Raw genomic sequence first — 21,702 nt, forward strand, 5'->3', positions numbered from 1 at the left:
ATAATGCTGCTCGTGATAACGTTAAACATGGTGTGCTTGTCACTGAAAACATTAGTTTGCTTAGCAAGAGCAACAGAAGCAGGAGTCCTGTGCTGAACCCTAGCGAGGCTCAAAGTGGTTCCAGCCTCTTTTCCTGCAGCAGCTGGAACAAACAGAGACCAGGGATGTACGTACATCTTGCATAATGTCACATTGCCCGCCCACAGAGAGCAAGCATATGGCCCCAGCAGTCACTCCTTCCCTCAGGGGTCCAACTTTGACAGAAGGGCTTGTTCATTCTCTAGAAACACTGCTCTGCACCAACAGACCTTAAAGGACACCACCTTAGCCAAAGCCAAAGGGCTTTTTCCTTAAAAGAGTGTATTACTCATTACATGCCAGTTTATACAAGTGATCGTTCTGGGGTGTGCAAACCAAAGCAGAAAGCACTGAAGTTACTAATTCTTGAAGGGGACTGACTTTGCATTAGAGTCTACAAAGGTTATAACTTTTATAATGTCATACCTAGTTGCAGGGACTGTACAGGGTTTAAGTTTCTTTGAGCCAGGTGCAGACCAGAGCCTGTGCTGTGTGCTCTCCTTTGCTCTGATGCCTTGAGAAAACCCCCTCTTAGTTTGCCAGCACCTCTGTGTAGTGCTGCCTTATTCCCTGTAGGACCTATCACATAGTGCCTCCTATTTGACTTGAAAAGGGAAAGGATCATAGTTTGTTACAGCTCTAAAACCAGTGGATACTACAATTGCTGCCAGGTTTTACTGGTCTGCTATCATGATGCAGGCCTACACTAAAGGACTGGGCTTGAGTCATCTAAATAGAAGGAAGCCCCAAATCTGGATTATCAGACATTTAACTAACCCTTTCTAATTGACTTCCTTTTGTCCTACCCCTACAGTATTAGAGGTACTTAACACAGTAAAAGTTTGTGTACTTGCTTTCCTTACTTGAGCCCACCGGTGGGGACTGTGTGGCATTTCTTGTGCTCCAGTAATTGTTCAGGTGTCTTCATGAACTTGTGGCACACATCACACTCGAACATCCGTGTGATCAGGTGGATTTGCAGATGGCGCTCAAACATATTTTTTGTTTTGCAGACAAAGTTACAGAAAACACATTCAAAGCCTGAAAAATAAAACAGGAAAACATATTCCTTACATCGTGGCCAGATCGACTGCGTAGAAGGTCACAGTCTGTATTTATTTAAGCGTCATACCTTTCTCTGACTTCTCTTCAGTGTTCACTGAGGTCTGAGTACCAGGCACTACAGAAATGACTAGCAGGTTGTTTGAACCCTTGTTTTTTGGGGTTATATCTGCATCTTCTTTGCTGTTGGCGGAGTCGCTTAGTGCTGACAGCGAAGATGAAGATGGACTGTTAGATTCACTGGGTGTCTTCCTCTCTTCAGCTGAAAAACAGGAATAAACAGCAATAACTAGTACAGCAGATTAGATGGAATCTCAATGATCCTGGTTTAGATTTCAGGAAAAAATACCTGTATTCAAATTTAATTCAAACATGCTTATAAACAAGTCTGAAATTAATTGATCTGTTGAGAAATCATAGTTGCACCTCCTTCCTTTTTACTAGTATTTACAACAGTACATCTCTCAGTTTATCCTAGAATTGTGTGTGTCTGTAACGGCAGCAGGAAGTAAGCGTGCAGCTGTACCTCATTCCCAGGCTGAAAAAATCCCAAGAAAACACCTTGATTAGCTCAGGGTTCAAAAATAATTAAGAACTTGTCACTTAAAAAGGAAACAGAGCTTCTGTAGGTTTGGGTTGCGGAAACCAAAAGTGCCTACTGGTCGAGGCTAAAGTTCCCCCACCTTTCTGTTTATGCGGGTCCAACAGGTAAATTTGGGAGGAAGGGCAATAATCTCACTCATTGTACTGAGGAGCACCCTCAGGAATGACTGTAAGAGGTGACAGCGTAGTCTCAAAACTTACCATTTTTATTAGGAACTTATTGAAGGTAATTGATTTAAAAAGACATCGTTTAACAGGATCTAAAGCTGAAGCCCATTAGAGTTTCCTTATGTGTGCAATAAATGTGTGAAATTCAAATCCCAAACTCTGTCACACACTAGAAATGAACAAGAGTGAGAGTTCTCATATGAGAACTGCCGTGAGCCAGTGAAGCAAGGATGGGCAAATTATTACAAGAAACTTTACTAAAACTGCATATTCTCTGTGTGATAAAGGCCCTGATCAAGGCCTCTGCAGATACCGGGACCTGTGTGCCTAGCTTTAAACTGAGGAGCAGCACCTTTAAGCCTAAGGTAAAAACGTAGGGATGCACTAATCTGATGACTGAAGCTGTCAATCGGGAGGATGACTAGGATATCATACAGAAAGATTCACTGACCTTGGGGACCAGAGTAATAGAAATGGAATGAAATTTAATAGTACAGACTAAAAGGTTATGACCTGAAAGGCCAGTAACAAGAATTTTTGCTACGAATGAGGAGCGCTTAAGTTGGAAACAGTCAAGGAAAACAAAAGAGGAATTTGAGCAGAACATGGGATGAATATGAGCAATCACGGTGTGTGGGAGCCTTCAAGGAAGGTGAATATGAGCACAGAACGTTATTGTGTGAGCTATTCCCAGTAGCTGCTGCTGTTTTACACGGCCACCACTACTTATTTCATTTCACCATGTACAGCGGTGATTGCATATGTCAAGAGCAGGGGTTCTAGCAAGAACATATGCAGTAAGGGATTGGTACAGTGGGAAAACTATGTTTTGTATAAGAAGAGGCTCAATGTACGTGTAGAGGGGAGAGGGTTGTTCTCATAAATACACTAAGGGAATAAATACAGTGGAAGGAGGGAAGAAAGGTGGAGGGAGCAAGAGGTGGGTTTCTGTTTCAGATGAAGGACAGTTCTGGCACAAGAACAATGTATGCGTATTCTGACTGTCAGTAAGACAGGCTGGAGATTTTAAAAAGGTCCCTAATCTTTAATACAGGAAAAGCTGCAGCTGCCTGGCTGTAGAAGTAGTTGGTTTAAAACAATTACACTTGTTTGAAGACATGCACCAACATCCTTACAAACAGGCCTTTTATGACTTGGTAACATCACAGGATAAGGGACTGGAGTCAAGCGACCCAGAAGATCCATTCTATTTTTTACTCTCTGTATTTGCCATATGTGTAAGCATTTGGCTGAATCACCAGCTGAACGGCTTAGTTTAACAGGGTGAAGGAAGAACAAGGGGTATTTTTGTCTTTAAAAGACAAGCAGCAGCCACAATAGGAAGATATAGTAGAGTACAACTCAGTTTTCAGCTCCGGTGCAAGCTTTTCACGTGGCTCATTTGCCTTGACTGAAGTGCAATTAGATGCAAACACCTCAGATAATGGGGAGTAGTGCTGAGAGTTACGCTGGCATAAAATCCCTTGAGAACTTTCCAGTAGTTTGTATTTCTGTAGTTACATTTAACTTATCTATCTGTGAGCACAAACAACTGTATTCTTCTCTCCTTTCTCCTTCTTCCCCCCTCCCTGTTTTCCCAACTTTATTCCTGGTAGGACAGGAAAAGCAATTTAGCAATGGAAAAATTGTGCTGGATGCAGTTCAGGTTCAGTATTGTCAACACAATTGTTAGTAGTTTGTGGCACAAAATGCTTCTGGTGTTGTAAGAGAAATTAATTAGGATTCTCATTTTCTTCTCTTTAAATTATGCCAGACTTCATTAGTCGGACTAAGCATATGGCACTTGTTTGAAAACTGCTATTGCTCTTATCTTTGGCTATTAAGTGAACAGGACCAGGGAGAGAACACATGACTTGTTCAGTTATTTAATATAAAATTACTTTTATGGTATTGCTGAATCACAGCGTCAACTAAACATCAGTGTGAAATTCCAAACTGATAGCCTGTGGAGGCAAACATACTGAGGAGCAAAGCTCAACGTACTGTGTATTTCAAACTTATAGCCAGGTATGCACAATTAGCACTCAAAGTCACCTTATCAGTGCTGAAGTCAAGCCAGGGTTTTGATGAAACAGTAAACCAGTCAGAAAAAAACAAAGTATGCTGACTTCAAGAGGGGAGGGTATTTGGGGGATAAGGGGAATAGGAAGGAGGAGGACCAAGCAGTCCTTCATTTATTTTGCTAAGCTTGAAAATTGATCTGCACTACCATATTATTTGCCTGGCTGGAGTCCAGTTCACTTCAACTTTGAGAGATCAGGCCTTAATTAGCAAGCATTTCAGTGAAAGTAGAGTGCTAATGGGAAGTGTGAAGGTTGCACCTAAAAAGCAAGGAAGAGAGAGATCGTTGCAGCTGGGAGAGAGGGATCATCACCTGTGTGCTTGCTGTTGACATGAGCCTTCATATCTGCCTCTTCCATAGTGACGAAGTCACATGCTGTGCAACAAATGGAGAACATCCACTGCTCTTTATCCACATGGAGGGACATATGACTGACAAACTGGACATTCATCTCCGTCTCAAACCCACACACGTGACAGCTGCAGGCAGAAGGGAATTCAAGAGTAAGAAACATTAATAGACAAACCACAAACAGAAGCGTATTGCCTTTCCCTGAATTTGCAAGAAAAACTCACTACACAGATTTCTTCTCTTCCTCACTGTTGCGTGTTCACTTTTGTCTGCTGAACTGCCTTTGAACTGGTGGCCATGCCAATGTGATTAAGGGCAGGCACAATGCAACAATCCCGTACATGCTATAATGATGCTAAATAATCATAAAGTTAATTAAAAACTACAGATTCCAGATGCTGCGCATCACCTAGCCGATTCCTTTGGGCAATAAAAGGCATTGCAGCTTTGCCAAGATGTTTAGTACGGCTGATACACTGACAAACGGAGAGCTTGCTGCACACTCCAGGAGTTATTTTCAAGCCCTGGAATGGTTCCCATGCCAAACTGGGATCTTGTGCAAAACTGCCTGGCAGTTTCAGTGTAAGCAAGTAAAAATGGCTTCAAACATTTCTTATGCTTGACTGCAAAACAGCAGTCATCAGCTATGCAAATAATTAGCAGCGATACAGATTTCACAGCCAGTGTATAAACAGGGTGATATTGAGAGGCAATGGAAAGGGCCCTTTAATTTAACTTTCTTTACAGAGTCCCTCCTCTTGCTTTGATTAGGCCATTAACATTTAAAACAAGCCAAAAACATTTTAAAAGGCGTATACTCTAGGGCACTATTTTGCTTTCCCAGGAGGATGGACTAGATAATCTAATCCAGCAGGTCTCATTTATTTCTTACTTCTATGATTTTGTAATTAAATCTGCTCTTGACACTTTGAATAAAACTAAGAGTGATTTGCTAATCTGCTTGGCCACTAGAGTGCATATCAGTTTGCAGAGCGCACAGCAGTGCATACAACAAGGAGAATGTCCAAATAACCATTTTAGCTGGGGAATTCCTTTTAATTTTTCAGGTAGATTCTCCTAAAGGTTTTCCTTCTTTGATCATGTTGTTCACTGAATGTATATACCCCTAGCAAATGGAGGAAACTTACATCGATATAACAATTCTTATTACACGTCACTGTTTGGTTTCATAGATTTGGCTGAAAACAGCGGAGCTGTCGGAGGCAACTGGAAGCACAGTGCTTTAGATTCGCTGTGAATCTCTCTACGTGATGGGATGTTTTCAAACATGAAACTGAAATGAACACTGCATAAAAAGGTAGAGAGGCTTCTAAGAGCCCAGCTGCCTCACAAAGCCATTTTAAAAAAACAACCCCACACCAAACACCAGAGCTTTTCCCAATGGCTAGCCAAGTCAAACAGCATGAGGCAGCTAGCTGGGTTTTGCTGCTTAGCTTAAGTCAGATAGGGCAAGGCAAATACTTTCATGGCAGTTCCACCCTGCAACACCAGAAGGGTGGTTCTGTAACACGTCCTTAGCAGGCAGATAAGACATTCAGATTCCAGTGCCTGGTGCACAGCCCTTGTCTGGGTCCTCACCTGTAGTAATAAGGGTGCTTCTTTCCATCGCTGCCTTCAGAAGTGACAGCACTGACAATGTCCTCAGTGTCTGTACTCACCAGCTTCACAGAATGGACGGTCAGGTGCTGGTTCAGATTAGCACGGCACTTAGCAGCATAGGGGCACAAGTGGCATTTGTATTTTCTTTCTTCTGAAAATGAAACAGGAAACCTTAAGTGTATACTTCATTTTGAAGCAAGCTATTTTTAAAGCTGCCAATAACCAAGTATGCATTCCTTTGGGTTTCTCTCAGCAGCTTTCAGAATGAGGTACCTTGGAAGCTCGACATTTTGGAAACTTAGAGGAGCTCACAGCAATTACTCAGAAAGAAACTAAGTTGGAGGTAGTTTAGGGGTAGTTTTAACTTGCTCTAACCATTTGTAGTCAGATAATATAAAACTTTATAAACTGGAAAACTGGGGTAACTGCTACTCTGAGAGCTGCAGCAGAGCCAGGAGAGAAACAGGTCAATAATCTACAACTACTTCCTTGACTTGAGTTTTGGGCCCAGTTATTCTTGAGGTTGCCCATGTGATCACACTTGCAGAGAGTTGACGGTTGATGATTTTGTATTAAAAACTGACGATGGGGAGGAAAGGGAATGCTGTATCATTAGGCCAGTTCCGAACACAAACTAAGGAAAAAACCTCACTCAGAGAACAGTTGAAGAAATTAAAGAAATTCATCACACATTTCTGATGCTACACAACTTAAAACAACTTAAAGTAAAAATTATTTTGTTTTAAATTAAACATTTCTAAATCCTGGCAGCACATTTTTGTACATGCCTGGCTTTACTTTGCAAAGAGTTGATTAAAATAACCAAACATTACATCAGCTTTTACAACCTTTCCCTCTGAGGAGCTGCTCTAAATCTGAAATATAATGGTACAAGTGTTAAGGGAAAGGCATTCAGTAGAGCAGCTTAGGAGTAGGAAAACCCCACACCACCACAGATCAGAGCATTTTGAGCCTTTTCAGCATGGCTTTACTAGATGGTACAACATACACTGGCATTATACCAACAATATTTTTCAGCACTGCATCAGAAATTCTTGCTTTCAAGTGTTATTTTGTGCAGTGCACCTCAGCAGGCTGACAAGGTGTATCTTCTATATAAAAACTCTGTTAGTCTCAGTTGATTTGAAGCTGGTTCACTTTAAGTTGGTATGGGGTAGAACAGCCCCTGTTCCTCTCAGAACTGGATGATGAGAGCAAAGCTGAATGACAGATATTCAATCCTTTCAGTTTTACCAGATCTGAAACACCAAGGCCAAATCTTGTGTTGTTAGTGACGTTTCAAAAGCTTATCAGGGGAGTGTAAGAAAGGCTGTGCCTTCTCTTCAGAACTCCATTCACAGGCTTAGTTAACCAGTTGGTAGCTACAGGCTGGTCTACCAGAAACTGGACAAACTTGAAATGACACATTTTGTAAAAATAAATTACAAGTAGGCTGTAAAGGAACCAAAAGTTAGTTAACTCCCTGAACACCAGTCTGACATTCTTTCCTGTTTCTGTGCTTGGCTCTGCTCTAAGTGCAAGGAGCTGAGGATGGCTCACACACTCTTCTGCTTACCTTCTTCCCCCTCCACTTAAACGAACCATGACAAACACACAGATTTCCTCAGTGCTGTAACAAGCAATTGGCTTACCTGTGTGCAGTGAGAGATGCCGGGACAGAGTCTGCTGTCGACCAAACACTTTTCCACACACGTCACAGGGAAAGAGCTGGTCATTAAATTTCCAAGAGGGCAATCCATTTCCCACCTCCAGCCCCAGCTTTTCTGTTTCTATGCCAAAAAACATATAAACAAGAAAGTAACAGTTTAAGAACTCTGAAGACTTGCAGATTTCATTAAGAGAGTCCTGTAGGTGTCACATAAAATGCAACCTCTCGGCTGCATGCTGTGTGATCTGGCACATGAGTTCATGTGGAAAGGAAACTCCAATGATAGGAAAGGAAATTAATCTTTCATACAGCATCTTTCATACGTACTCTAAAGCAGAACACTTATCAAAGTGTTCTAGACATAGACATAGTCAAGGAGTTAAACCAAATTATGTAAAGAAAGTCAAGAGTGAGCAAGGCAAAGCATTAACCTCTAATTCTCTTTTTGTGGAGAGACCGTTCCTTTGGCTTTTTCAATCACCCAGCTTTGCGTGGTGCATGAATAAGGCCTGGTCTGAGATGGTGGTCTGTTTTATACTGGATTATTATTATTATCATGGCTGAAGGAAGAATTCCAAACCTTTTCTTTTCTACTGACACAGGAATTTTTGCTACATGAGCACTAATACATTGAAGGAGAACAGAAGATTGCTCAGACAAACATTAAACCAAGAGGACGCAGCACGCCAGTGAGTGGCTGGCATCTGGGATAAGCTCTACCCAGCACCTGCTGTCCTCAGGCATTACAATCCCCAGCAGCTTAGGGCTACCCACTGAAAAACCTGAGACCCAGAGCAAGCCGTTATCTTTAAAAAAGTGGGTTTAATTGTTTTGAGAACTGAGAGAGTCTGCCATACAAAAGAGAAACTCCCCGCAGCATAAAACACAGACATGAAGGCACTCTGTACAGAAGTAGAGAGAAAAGGCCTGGGAATAAGGAAGAGGAAAAAAGGTACATGGTACTTCAAGAAGTTAAAAGCATGGCCAGTTTTGATCTGGACAGAAGGGAGCAGACAGCCGATGGAGACTGGGGATAGCTGTAGTACTACTCAGCTCAAGAGAAACAGTATCGGCAAGCCCTGTGTAAAGAAATACTCTCCACAAGGGTCCTGTTCCCTGAGGAGAAGGCACCGCTGTTGTAAGAGGTGCACAAAACTGGAAGCGCACTCAGCAGCTTTCCAAATACAATAACCAGCGTTGAGGGAGCTTGGTTTAAAACTTACTTCTGGTAAAAGATCTTCTGTTTTCACTGGAATGAAAGATGCAGCACGCAGAGCACCTTCCTCCAAACGAACACTGCCTCTGGGACTGCTGCCCAGAACTAGTGCCACCAGTGTGTGCATACCGTGACGGAGGAAAACCATTTGGCTGGGATTTTCAGGTAAACAGGGGAAAGGAGCCGAGGACAGGAGTACAAAAATGGTTATTGAGTGTACGTTACTATCATGGAGGCTAGCATTCAGCAAAGTCTTCATCCGATCGAGCACTGAGGAATAAAAACCCCCGTTGTACAGGCAGCCCCCCACTGACAGAGTCACTTACCACTGCAAATCTGACCGCCATGTCTGAAAGGGTCTCTCCTTCACAGATAGGTGTCCAGACGGCTCCATTGGGGTTTAGGCAAAAAGCTGTCAAATACTGTAGCTAATTCAAGCAATAATAAAAAAAATGCCTTATTTGGGGCAGAGATTCCACCTAGCAATCTCAGCAAGTTTAGGGATGGTCATACTTGCCAGCCCCTTTTCAGCTGCTTACTTTCTCCTGTGACCCTGTAATATGTACAGTATTCAGCACACCAGAGGAATTACAAGGCGCCTCTGAGTGCTACCACCCAACAACACATTTTTCTTAAAAGAATTTCTAGTTAGAGAACAAGTTCTGCCTACTCAAAATAGTAATTTTGTGAAATTAAAAAGGAAGACCCCCCCATACCCTAGGGTTGTAAGTGACCCACAGCCTCCAATAACTTCAATAAAGAATGATTCTTTCAGTGTTACTATCTTTGAGTTCAAAACAATGGAAAAATCTGACTCTCTACTAATGCTACAGATGTTTTAGCAGAGCTTTTTGAGTACATCATCAAAACAGTGCTTCAAAAGAGGAATATGGTAATAATTGTAAGAGAAGGTCACAAGGGTGTAGGTTGCTTCAATACGGTCACAACAAAAATGAATTAATTGTGACACATACCAAACAAGCAGGCCCAATTAAGTAAATAAGTCTCTTAACAATTCACTTCAGCATTAGTCATCAGCCTTCTTTTATCTCTTAAGAAGAAATATGATATCCCTTTCCCTATGGTGAATTTATAGCTATCAGTTCTGGGAAGCTCATGGGAAGCTGGAAAAATATCAGCTTTCTGATTATATTGACCTGGTGAAAGCCAGCCCCTTGCAAAGCAGCTGCGTATCTTTCATTGATGCAGAAGAGGGTACCATAGGTGTTTGGAAAGTACTTCTATTTAAAGATTTATTCCTGGAGTCCTAACTACAGTGCTTCTTTCTTCTCTTTCAGCTGAGTCTTTTCTGTGTAGTGAAGAGCTTTTTCTATTCAGCAAGCTTCTTAGCTTGTTCAGTGGCAAACCAGAGCTGGTCTCTGATGCAACGACCCTCAGCACCTTCTGAGAGACTTCTCAACTCCTAGGGAAACTACCTACTTCCACCCACCTTACCCTCTGGGCAGCTTTGTCTGCGTCCATGGTCCAGAAATCTTCCCAGAATATACCCAGCAACTGACCTCGCCCGTGACCTGAAGAATCAGGTGAGCCAACATCCACATTCAATCTTTGGGCTCTGTCTCTAAGGAATGCCAGGGAATGGTGTTTTCTGCAAAGTGAGTACGAGTCCAGCGACTCTGAGACTGTAATACTGGTTTGTGCACGGTGTTCTCTGCGTATCCCAAAGCGTGCTACCAAGACAGTCAGCACCGTTATCCTTTAAGAACACTTTACACAATGGCCAGGAAGAAGTTGGACTGAGACCATCTAATGTTAAGTAATAAATCACCATTGTGAGAGATGTCCCATAGAAATCCATCTTTCACTATGACATCCTTATACTAAAATTAAGAAGAAGAAAAAAAAAAAGAATTGATATAAGACTTCTGCTTTAAACAAATACTCCACAGTAAATTCCAAAACTTCTATGTTAGCATACATGACAAAATAATATTGAAATTATTAAGTAATAGACCGCATTTCTGTGTGGGTTCTGGAGTTTACAACCAAATAAGCTTAGTAAAATGGAAAGCCTCTAAGTTCTCCAGTACATCATTAAAAGCTAATAGATTAAGGCTCAGTCTATCACAGGCTAGTTATAAACTTATTTTGAAATCATTTAGCATAGAAGTCTTAAGAGCTAAAAATTCTATGCAAACGTAAAACTTAATTCTCCATGAAAATTAGTGAAATATATCTTTAGGGACACCTTTCCTGCCCTTCTGTGTCACCTGGTGTCATTTCCCTACTAACCCCAAGTCAACGTCATAACAAGTAGCTGTGTAAAGCTGATCATCCAGGCTGGGGTTAGAAACTGCTGGGACCGTCACCATCTGTATTTCCCCTGAGGTGAGAATAAAGTGGACATCAACTGCACAAATATTTTGTCCCTCCTCTTGCCCCTCCAAATAGATTAATTTCTGGCAAACAAAGCCCAGCAGCTTGAGACAGTTACTATTTACCCCTTTCCTAAGCTGTCGGGCATAATTCTGAACACGTATGTATTCTCAGTTTTCACATTTAGCAATTAATTTTTTTTCTCTCATTCTCAAACTGGTAATATCAATATGGAAAGTGCTTTAACCACCCCTTCTAAAAAGCCTTTAGCCTAACTTTTGTCAAGAAATGCTTAGAGAGGATACCGTATATCTGGTTGAAGCTGTAACTGAAGAAGAGAACAGAGTGTGACCTGAATACATGAGTAACTGCCCAGAGTCACCACATCAGCCTTGTGACTGCTAGTAGCTGTCATGCGCAAAAAGTTCCTCCGGGACTGGCTGTGGACTCTGACAACTTTTTTTTTTACCTAGCTTACACATTTTTCCATTACTGCTTCACAGTGGTTTATACTACATTATGTTTTAATCTGTTGTTCAATGCCATGCTTACCTTTATATCTTTCTACTAATAACTGAAAGAATTAAACCACTATTTAACTGAAAAAGACAAAGCTAAGAAAACAAACAAAAAGCATGCCAAAGTGTCATTCAAAGAAGATAATTTGTGTTTATAACCTTTGCTGATTTACTGACTGCTCTCACATCCTATAACTCACTTAAACAGCTGCTTCTCTGTTTCATCTTCAGACCTCCATAGACCTTGGAAGCAACAAAATCCACAAGGGCAAATCCTTATGGTCACAGAGAATCCTACAAATACAAATTAAATAGATTGTCCTTTGCAATAAGTATTCCTTACAGGGGTGGAAGTGAGAGGTGCTGATGAGCCTTAACAAGGAAGGTCAAAATTTATTATCTCCATTCTTCTGGAAGTGTGTGTCATATTTATACATTGGGTTATTTAGACAGTTTGACACCACACAGATGGTCAAGAAGAAATTAGGTAAGTAATTTTGAAAATGAAATGAACAGAAATCCTGTGAAGGCAGAAAACAGAGAGTGGTGTTAGACTATTTTCAATTGATCCTGCTTGCAAGCCAAATGCGATGAAGTTAGATGTCTAGAGGATCTGATGACAGAACAGCCACCCGGTGTCAGGCTGAGAGCTAAGAAGGAGGGTTGTCCAAACTTAGAACAGGAGGTGAACTGGGTGAAGGTAGAGGATAGCTGATGTAGAAAAAGGTGGAAAGAATGTTTGCAGTACCTCCCTCATATTCCAGGGGATAAAACTTGATGCAAAGAATACAAGATGCAGAAGGAAGCTCCCATGGGAGAATGCACCTAAAAAAATTCCACCAAACCAGAAAATGAATGAGGTAACAGGTTTGTGTGAGCTTATGGCAAGAGGATGAACACCACCAGTAGTGCAGACATCCCACAGCAAGGCACCTCCCTTCGCTCAGAAAGACTTGGGACATTAAACAGTCATTTACAGCCTGAAGTGGGCTGCTGCTAGCCTGTCCTTTTGCAACCAAGTATATTTACCCAAGAGGTAAATATACTGTATGCAGCTCTATATGAATGTCATAGATTATTCCATTTGTGAGGTTATCTCTATTTTGTTATGTCTAAAAGCAAAAAAGTTCAAGAAACGATCTGTTCAGAAACAAGGTATTCAGGTCAGGCAATCCTGCAAACACTGCTTTAGAAAGTCAGTTGGTCAAGTTTTTTCCCCCCGCCCCTGCTTCTGTCTGCATTCATCTTCTGCATAATGTCTTCCTACTTTCCGGAGTGTCCCCATCATCTAAGATACATTTTAATGCTTTAGAGCCTTCCACTTACATGTTCATCTATCAGCTCTGGCAAGCACACTGTATCTAAAAATTGAGAACTCCTTTTTCACAATATGAGAACGTATTTGTGAAATATGTGATTAAGGCTTTGCTGCAAGCTTGTTTGCCAAAAGCCTGCGAAAAGCTCACAAGCTCAAAAATACATTGACTCTATGAAATTGCAGTGCTCCAAATACTATATATCTTACTCCCTTCCTAACTTACTTTCACAAAGGTTTTATCTGTAGCACCAGAATTCTTATTTCTAGTAAGTCAGTTAAAATAAACGGTGGAATCCTTCTAGATACCGTAGTTCCCAAATAAGATAGGTCTTGTGACTTACCCAAGGTATCTGTGATCCTGAGTGGTCCTGCAGTCTTCATTTGTCACCGCCAGCATCACGGCAACCTGTCCGGTCTTATTTTAGGATGTATCTTTTACTGAGAGCAGACTCATTCACTATTAGGCAGTGACAAGCCACTGCTTTTTTGCCATAAAAATTTTCTATATTCCTCACAAAAATAAAAAGAAGTAAGATAAACTCAAGCTCAGCTGAAATTGCAAGCTGACCTTTGAGGTTCTTTTTGCCTGACCCCTTTGTGGTGTTTTTTTAATGCCTTTTTGCAGCTATTAAAAGCAGTCAGTGCTATTATCCCCTCTAATATCAATTCAGGGACATCTGTTCAGACAAACCCAAGTCCTGTAAAAGGACTGTAAGCAGAGCCCTGTGCCCAAGCTAGCATGTTTGAAGCATGAACATCTACGTAGCCATGCTCTCAGTCACAACATGTGTCTGGTATGAGAAGTTATTAGAAGGGATTTAATAATGCTGTAATAATTTTTTTAAAAAAATTAATTAATGCTCAAATAACAGAACCCAAGTTCCACTTGTGAAGGGGGCATGCACTTTTGGTTTCTTATGTCCTGAAAAACTGCACTTTATCAAGACAGTCTGAATGACAGAACAACAGAGCACAGAGGAAGCAGAGAACGTCTCCTTGCTAAATAAAAGCTTTGCCAACTAATGCTCTTATTTTTTTCTCAAATACTTTTGCCAATATCTAATATTACTACAGAGTATGGTAAAAAGCAGTAATGTTATGATCATTTAAAATCCTTGACGTGGAAGAAAATATAACCCAAGTGATTTTAGGTATCAGTAGCATGGTGCTTAAGTTGCTCTGTCTAAAAACATCAACCATGAAAGCTGGAAATATTTCAGTAAAGAGCTTGAATAACCCACAAAAAGAAACATTAGTATTGTGCAGGAAGTTCTCCAAGTATGCAATGATAGGCAACAACACTCAAAAAGGTCACCGAGAAACGATAAAGATGTTCAGGTTTGTGAAAAGAACAAAAACAAATAAAAGATGAACTTTAAAGGTGCCTCCATAGAGGAACATGGGCAAAACAGTGAAGCTCACTTCACTGCCAAGACTGAGCCCATTGCTCAAAAAAGGAGAGTCAGAAGTTGGGTGAGAAAAGCAAAACCTGAGTCAGGGCAAAGACAAGGAAGGGACACACTGACTTCAAAACACAAGGCAAATCCCAACCTTGCACCTTTGTATCAAAACTTAACACCTATTTTAACTTCACGCAAAACCCAAGACTTCTGAGTAAACAGCAAGGCTTATGATAACCTTCATCTGCATTATAAAGCCTTTAAACTTGCTTTTAGTGTCTGTATTAAGCTCAAAATGTAAGAAACAACCAAGAGAGAAAATCCCCAGTTCAAAACTTAAATCAGCCTATGTAAATTCTGTGCAAGATGGCTGGAGTTGTAGATTTTTAAGGAACCCTAAAGCTGCAATAACATTGCAGTCATTTCTTGAAAATTATTTTTACAACATTTACACTGTGACATCAAGTTGAGGATAACACTGGACAACATCCTCTATTCTCCCCAACGTGTATTACCCACTGTACTGCTTTAGCATAAAGCATGAACAGGATTGTCTTGGTGGTAACTTCATTCCTTACACAATAAGAAAGAATAGAATATAAAATTCCTGACATATAGCAAAGTAAGGCCCTGAGCTGTGAATTTACTGGCCAGAGAGGAGTAGTCCTGGAAAAGCCCTTGTAGCTCGCTGCACAGTGATTTCCTCAATCATTCACATGACAACCACAGTGAAGAAGGTCAGTTGGGTTTCGTGACTATAGATGAAGTAATGCAATATGGCCCAGATGGAAACGGGTTAATTTTTTTCACTGAGGGAGTTGAGACATTGCAAGAAAGGGATAGGAAGGAAGCACCAACAAATCCGCTCCCCCCAAAGTGTTTTTAAAAGCTTACCTGATCTTTGTCAGGTTTGTTTGAATAATCAATCAGTCCTTTTAGTAGGAAAGAGCTCCATCATCGTAACTTCACTTTTTTTACTTGTTTAGAAATAATAGCTATTGCAAATAAAAGTTAAGTTCTGCATCTGTTGTCAGAGAAAAACCTGATACTATGCTCTCTGTTATCTTTATATATGTACAATATATTTTATTTCAATATAAGGCTGGAATATCCTCCTGTAAATACCTTCAGGATAACCGTAAGGTGTGCCATAATGAATTTACATAAGCTGCCTCTAATTCACTGCCAAGCAGGTGGCTCTCACATTTAGCTCAACCATTTACACTGCTTGTAACATTCAGTTTGGGTTTTACAACACTGAGTTCCTATGAATTTATGAAACTATGATTTGTTCATATTGTTATTTTTAAACCACAACAAATTAATTTCCACAATGCTGATATGTTTCTACCCTTTTAATTTCTTTCCTACACTTCTGCTTAAGACACACTTCCTAAGGACCATTAGGTGTGTGTATAAATTTTCCTTTTTGTCTTTTGTTTTTGTCACTATGCCAATTTCTACTTGCAAGTCCACCTGAAACAGGGGTTTTTCTTTCATAGAGAGAAGGTAATTACACATCTAGGGCACTTTGCAGAGGTTAACAGTAGTACTCCCCATCCAGAATTCTGATACAAATTAAAGACAAATCGGCCTTTAGACTACATTTTTCTTTTCAGCCTTCTGCATCCTTTTTAGTGAAGCAAATGCTGCTGTACTAGAGAAACTGTAAGCTAGTGACCAGCAACCTCAGTGGGAGAATGCAAAATAAAGCCTGACTGAATCCCTCTTCCTGAGCTGACTGACTTAACACAAAAGAGTCAAAACTAGATGAAAGCAACTGGGAACATTTGGCCAGATCCACCTTTCCATGTTTCAGTAAGCTGACAGGGAAGGGCACCACCCTTCACAGTAAGTGGCTGCTGCTGTAAAAGAAAACGTTCTTACTGCTTTTATTGGAGATTCACCAAGTGATAAGCAGCGAATCTGCCATTTCCTTGTACAGAAACTCACTCTTCTAAAGATGTACCTCTCTCCTTGCTCTCTGTCATCACAACCGCATGCATCTACCTGCAAACCATCCTCTCTTCCTTCTGCATTGCTCTCCCATCTGTCTTCTGCTCAGGTTGCATTTGCAGGGCACTAGTCAGCACCACAACTGCCCCAAACTCAACTAAAACACTCAGGAACCAGCAGGGCAAATGTGTACCCAGACTGAAATCATCCTGTAGAAGAAAAAAGAACCCCTCTTCAACTTTGCTTAGACTATTTTTAAGCAGTGGTCTATTTTTTAATATTAACTGTGCAAGTAGCCTAATGAATTTCGCATTTAATTTACTCTTAGGCAGACAAATATTATAGAAGACAACCTTGTCCAAGATAAGATAGGTGAGGACTGGTGAGTCCCAAGGTAACTCTAAAAAGAGATGTCAGGAATGATGTGTTCCAATTCTCTTTGGAGTGTGAGAAAAGTAATTTTAAAACCTGTCTTTCTGTTTCATGTTGAGCTTGTATTTGGAAAAAATTCATACTCAGGAAACAGTCTGACTCAGGGTTGACGTTCACTTTCACAAAAGATTCCGATATTAAGAGAGGCAAAGGAGGATATGAAAGTATCGAGTAAGATGCAGAGTCTAAACCACACCATGCTGAGTATTTATAAACCAAATGCCTCATCTACCAAGTCTCCTTCAAGAGGTTATTTTATCAACATTATAGCTTTGCTACGGCGTTTATATCACAGAATAAGAGCTGGAAGGGACCTCAGGAGGCCATCATCTCTCTCACCCAGAGGCACACCAAAAATACCTGTCAGTCCCAAGAGGTGCTTTTCTAACTTTTTAAAAAACCCTCCTGTGAGAGAGGTTCCACAGCCTCCTGTGACAGTTGTGCCAGTGCAAAACCATCCCACTGCTAGAAAGTTTTACTTGGTGCTTAGCTTAAATCTCCTGTGCTGTCATTTAAGCCTGTCATTCCCTATTCTGCTCATGTGAACATAGGCGAGGTTTATTCTTTTTCTCTCAAATCTGTCATTTTACATATTTGAATATCATTATCTTGTCTCCCCTCTTTTCTCCTCCAAACTAAATAAACATGAATTCTTCAACTTTTATGCACAGCTCATGTTTTCTAAACCTCTGATCACCACTGTCCTCCACATTGCTTTTGGATTACAGAGGCCAAAACGGAATTTAGGGCTCCAGCTGTAGAGCAGAATTGCCACGTGTGCCTTACAGACAACATTCCCAATATCTCAGCTGGCTGTTTGCCCTTTCTTCAATGCATACAATGTCAGCTCTACATAATATCTGACCAGGACTAATCCAGATCCCCCCCTTAAGCTGCACTGCCTGGGCATTCATCCCTCCACTCCAGACACAGAATTTTGTCCTCACTGAACTGGCTACCATTTTCCAGACATTTTCTTCAGTTCCTCCAGATAAGACTGAACTCTTAATTTTGTCCTCTGAAGTGCTTACAGCATCTCCATGCATGGTCACCAGGACATGCAATAAACACGCTTTCTCTTCCATCATCCACAACATTAATAAAAGAACTAATTAATGCCAGAGCAAGCACAGACCCCTGCAGAACCACACATGGTCCTTGGGGTTTTACAGCTACACTTAACCACTTAATTACAGGTAGACCTACTCTCGGTTTCCCTGCTTACTATGAGCATGTGGTAGGAAGCAGTGCCAAAAGCCTCACTCAACTCAAGAGGTCAAGTCTCTTTAAGGACTGGTAACAGCTATTGTTAGGCTTCTTTCCATACAAATCTCCTATTTGGTTACAGTTGTCCTTCTTGAAGTCAACTGCTGTTATTTGGCTGTTTTCCCTTCTTCCTTTCCCAAAAAACATATTCTATCACTTCATGGTCATTCTTCACCGAGCTGCTTTCCATCACCTGCATCAAAACACAGGTCCCAAGACCTTGCTGGACAGCCTTGTGTTGTCCTGAATTCACTTGCCAGCAGAAGACAAGGTAGACAAAATCCCACATCTCATTCTGTACTTTGGATGAGTGCAATTGCTCAGGAAGCCCTTCTCAAATTTGACCTCCACTTGTGCTACGGATTTATTTAAAAATACTGATAGTGACAATTATTTTAGTTTTTAAAAAAATCACTTGCTGTTGAGTAACTATGAGACTCCGAAGACATATATAAAAAAAAATAATGCTAAGAGATGCCAAAACCTGCCCTGTTTGAAAAAGTATAAAACCCAGTTGCTAAGTTTTGGGTTTCCATGTGGGATCAAACAGTCACCTTTGGTCATTTTGCTTTGGATTTTGATGTTGATGATATTTCTTAACAGCTTTTGGTTTGCTGGGTTTAACGAATGGGGTCTAGTTTGAGTTAATTCTGAGCGAAGTTACTTTGTTCTTCTGTCTTTTACCATGAGGTTGATCCTGCTCTAGGAGGAACAAACATAAAAGGGAAATTAAATAAAAATAAATATTTTTGCCTCTATGAAAAGACTGCACAGTATTAGAGGGGAAAAAAGTTACTCTGTATAAAGGTAGCCCATCATAAAACAAGGATCACAAATTGTCAGGTGGTGTCTTTTCATGACAGCCATTAGACATGAGCCTGAATGTGTATCTTTCTGTTTGTCTATTTTAATTAACACCTTTCATCTCAAAGGTCCTGTAAATAATTGACAAAATAATTTGTGCAGTAACTTCACAAGGAAAAGAAGTGAACTCTGTGTGCCCGTAACAATTCATGCAAAGTCCTGCTATTTAGTATGTGTTGTATTGAGAGGGGGACTGGCTGATTCAGCAGGAGTTTCATGTGTGCTTCAGAAGGATCTGATCACATTCACCTTAGTTGCTGTGGGAATGGCCGATAAATACAGCTTGTTGAGAAAAATTAAAACATGTACAACTATGCATATGCTGCACGTTTCACTTGTCCTACTTTAGACAAAGAATGCACCATGCATGTTTGAGCAAAAGGTGATTTGCTGATTTGAAATGGTCTGTTCTGCAGAATAATATTTTCAGTTCTGAGAGGGACTTGGTTAGTTATGAAGACTGCGTGGCTGCTCAGAACAGTCGCTGTTACTCTATCACAGATCTGCAACACACATGCACTAGATGCAAACCTGTTTGGCAGCAGACCCAGAAAAAGCTGCAAGGGAAATGTGATGCTGTAATGGGTTGCAACCGTGTTGGTCACGATCCCATTAAATGAATCAGAAATTTGGAACCCTCTCCGCTTGATGACCGTAGTGCAAAGCGGTTGTCAAGGCAGCTGGGTGTATAACGAAAGAAGGCTGCACCCAGGCAGACAATCATGGGAATCTGAAGACAGGATGCAATAGATAAAAAACATCCTAGAGCCAGAACCACTGTCACACAGTTTAGCACTGAATTATGTTGAACAAATTCTGCAATGTCTGCCTTGGTTTGGAGAACTATGCCAAGCACAGCCCACTTCTCTAGCTGTCCAACTCACTCTCCTTCCTAGAATCACTTCCCACCACTTGCCAGCTATCCGTCTCTTGTTATCAGACTTCAGAGAGCAACCACGGTGACTTACAGTCCTTAGCCTTCTAGAGAGTGCAAAGACAGAGTGTAAACCAGTCAACGTGTACCCAAAAGACATTCTTTTTGTGTGAAGAATGAAAGAAAAATGCACGTTGGAGTTAAGGAACTAAAATCAGTTACTCAAATCAATCTGCCACTCTGTCACAGAAATTTTCCAACCATCTATGAAGCTGTCATACAGGTTGGATTTGTCAGAGGGATCTCTCCAGTATTCTTTTTCACGCATCTGCATGGATTTTTACACAAACACATATGCACACGCATGCATACACATACACAAAAAGAGTATCTGGTTGAATCCTACCCCAGACAGGTATCAGAAGAGGAATAAAATTAAATGGGTGTTTTTAAGGACCAAGAGAACCAGACACTGCAGGGCTTAGTGAGTACCTACCATTGAGTTCTCTAGGCAGCAGTTACAGCGGTGTGGCACCCACCTCCAGCTCTGCTTTCAACAAGCACATTCCACAGAAATACTAAAATAGAAATGAACAGGACCAAGTTCCTGATGGAGCATGCCTTGCGTGCTGAATTAAGTGCCACTACGCTTTTCTACCCTGCCCGGAAGCCAATAGGGGTCAGGCACTCTCATCATCAAGAAACTGAAGGGGTTATCTAATGTCCTGGGTGGGCAGAGCTCATAACTCCGACCAAAACTGAAAGAAAATAAAATGACCAAACACGCTAATAATGGGATAAAGTGGAGGGACAGGGAAAATGCACTATATAAAAGTCAATTCACATGCACATGCACTCCCTCGGCAACTATATTGGCAATAAAAATTGCTGTTCCACCACAGGGACAGAAACGCTGCCAGGATCTTGAAATATTATTTTAGACTTTTAAAGAAGTCTGAAGTCCGGCAAACATAATTAAGGGAGTGGAGCTTCATAGAAGGAGAGTCTGAGAGAGCTAGGGCTGTTCAGCCTGGAGAAGAGAAGGCTTGATGGGATCTTTCCAATCTGCATAAATACCTGATGGCAGAAATGAGATGAAACCAGGGTCTTTTCAGTGATGCCCAACAGAGAGGAGGCAAGGGAACAAACTAACACGCAGGAAATTCCATTTAAATATAAGAAAATGCTTTTTTTACTGTTGAGTGTGGTCTGGCACTGGCGCAGGTTGCCCAGAGACTCTCCATCCCTGAAAATAGTCAAAACCTGACTGGATGAAGTCTTCAGCGACAAGCTTGACTCTGCTCTGAGGAAGGGGGTGGAACTAGACTTCCTATATCAACCATTCTGAAACTCTCTCAAAAACAATAATCCACAGGTTCTGCTGTCCTGAATGAATTAGAAATCAGTTGCTTGTAACTGTGCTCTTAAATCCCAGCTTTCTAGCATTTAGGACTGTGAAGAAAGTCTTCCTAAAGTAAACAGAGGATTACCCACAATGTGAAGTTGAAGGGGTTTTGGCAGGTGTAAGCAAACAACAACCACAGTAAGGTGTGAATTGTTCTAATTAACTCCATGGGTACATAGCTGGGAAGCTATACAAGGGCAATTTAAATGCCAACATTTCATCCCTGATCAGTTTAGCAGAAATGGGGCTTGTGCTTTCACAGTCCCTTAAGGCCTAAGGACATTTTCCAGGGTGACAAGAGTGCCAATAGTCCCCTACACAGAAATCAAACCCTCAAGGTGTCCCTGCATTTCTGCAGTGCAGTAACAGCGGTCTCAGGGTCAGTGTAAGGTAAGTTAAAAGTAGGAAGTCTGGCAGCAGGCTGAAAGAGGAAAGAAGGAAAATTGTCACTGGCAACTTGTGAAGAAACAGAAACTATAGTT

At 41.0% G+C, this 21,702-nt stretch overlaps 1 protein-coding gene across 5 annotated transcripts in view; it reads right to left on the bottom strand.

Annotated features, from left to right (window-relative positions):
• ZNF827 (zinc finger protein 827) overlaps positions 1–21,702 on the bottom strand; it is a 106,462-nt gene that overhangs the window by 6,101 nt on the left and 78,659 nt on the right. For all 5 annotated transcript variants that reach the window (XR_005826062.1, XR_005826064.1, XR_005826063.1 and 2 more), the window contains exons 9-13: positions 7,618–7,755; positions 5,945–6,116; positions 4,307–4,473; positions 1,211–1,402; positions 942–1,119 (exon numbers count right to left, since the gene is read on the bottom strand). Coding sequence is in view for 2 of the 5 variants with exons in the window: in XM_040582207.1 (XP_040438141.1) it covers positions 942–1,119; positions 1,211–1,402; positions 4,307–4,473; positions 5,945–6,116; positions 7,618–7,755 (847 nt within the window). In the remaining 3 variants the exon portion in view is untranslated. The remainder of the gene's footprint in view (positions 1–941; positions 1,120–1,210; positions 1,403–4,306; positions 4,474–5,944; positions 6,117–7,617; positions 7,756–21,702) is intronic.

Source organism: Falco naumanni, chromosome 1 (genome assembly GCF_017639655.2).
Source record: "Falco naumanni isolate bFalNau1 chromosome 1, bFalNau1.pat, whole genome shotgun sequence".
NCBI lineage: Eukaryota > Metazoa > Chordata > Aves > Falconiformes > Falconidae > Falco > Falco naumanni.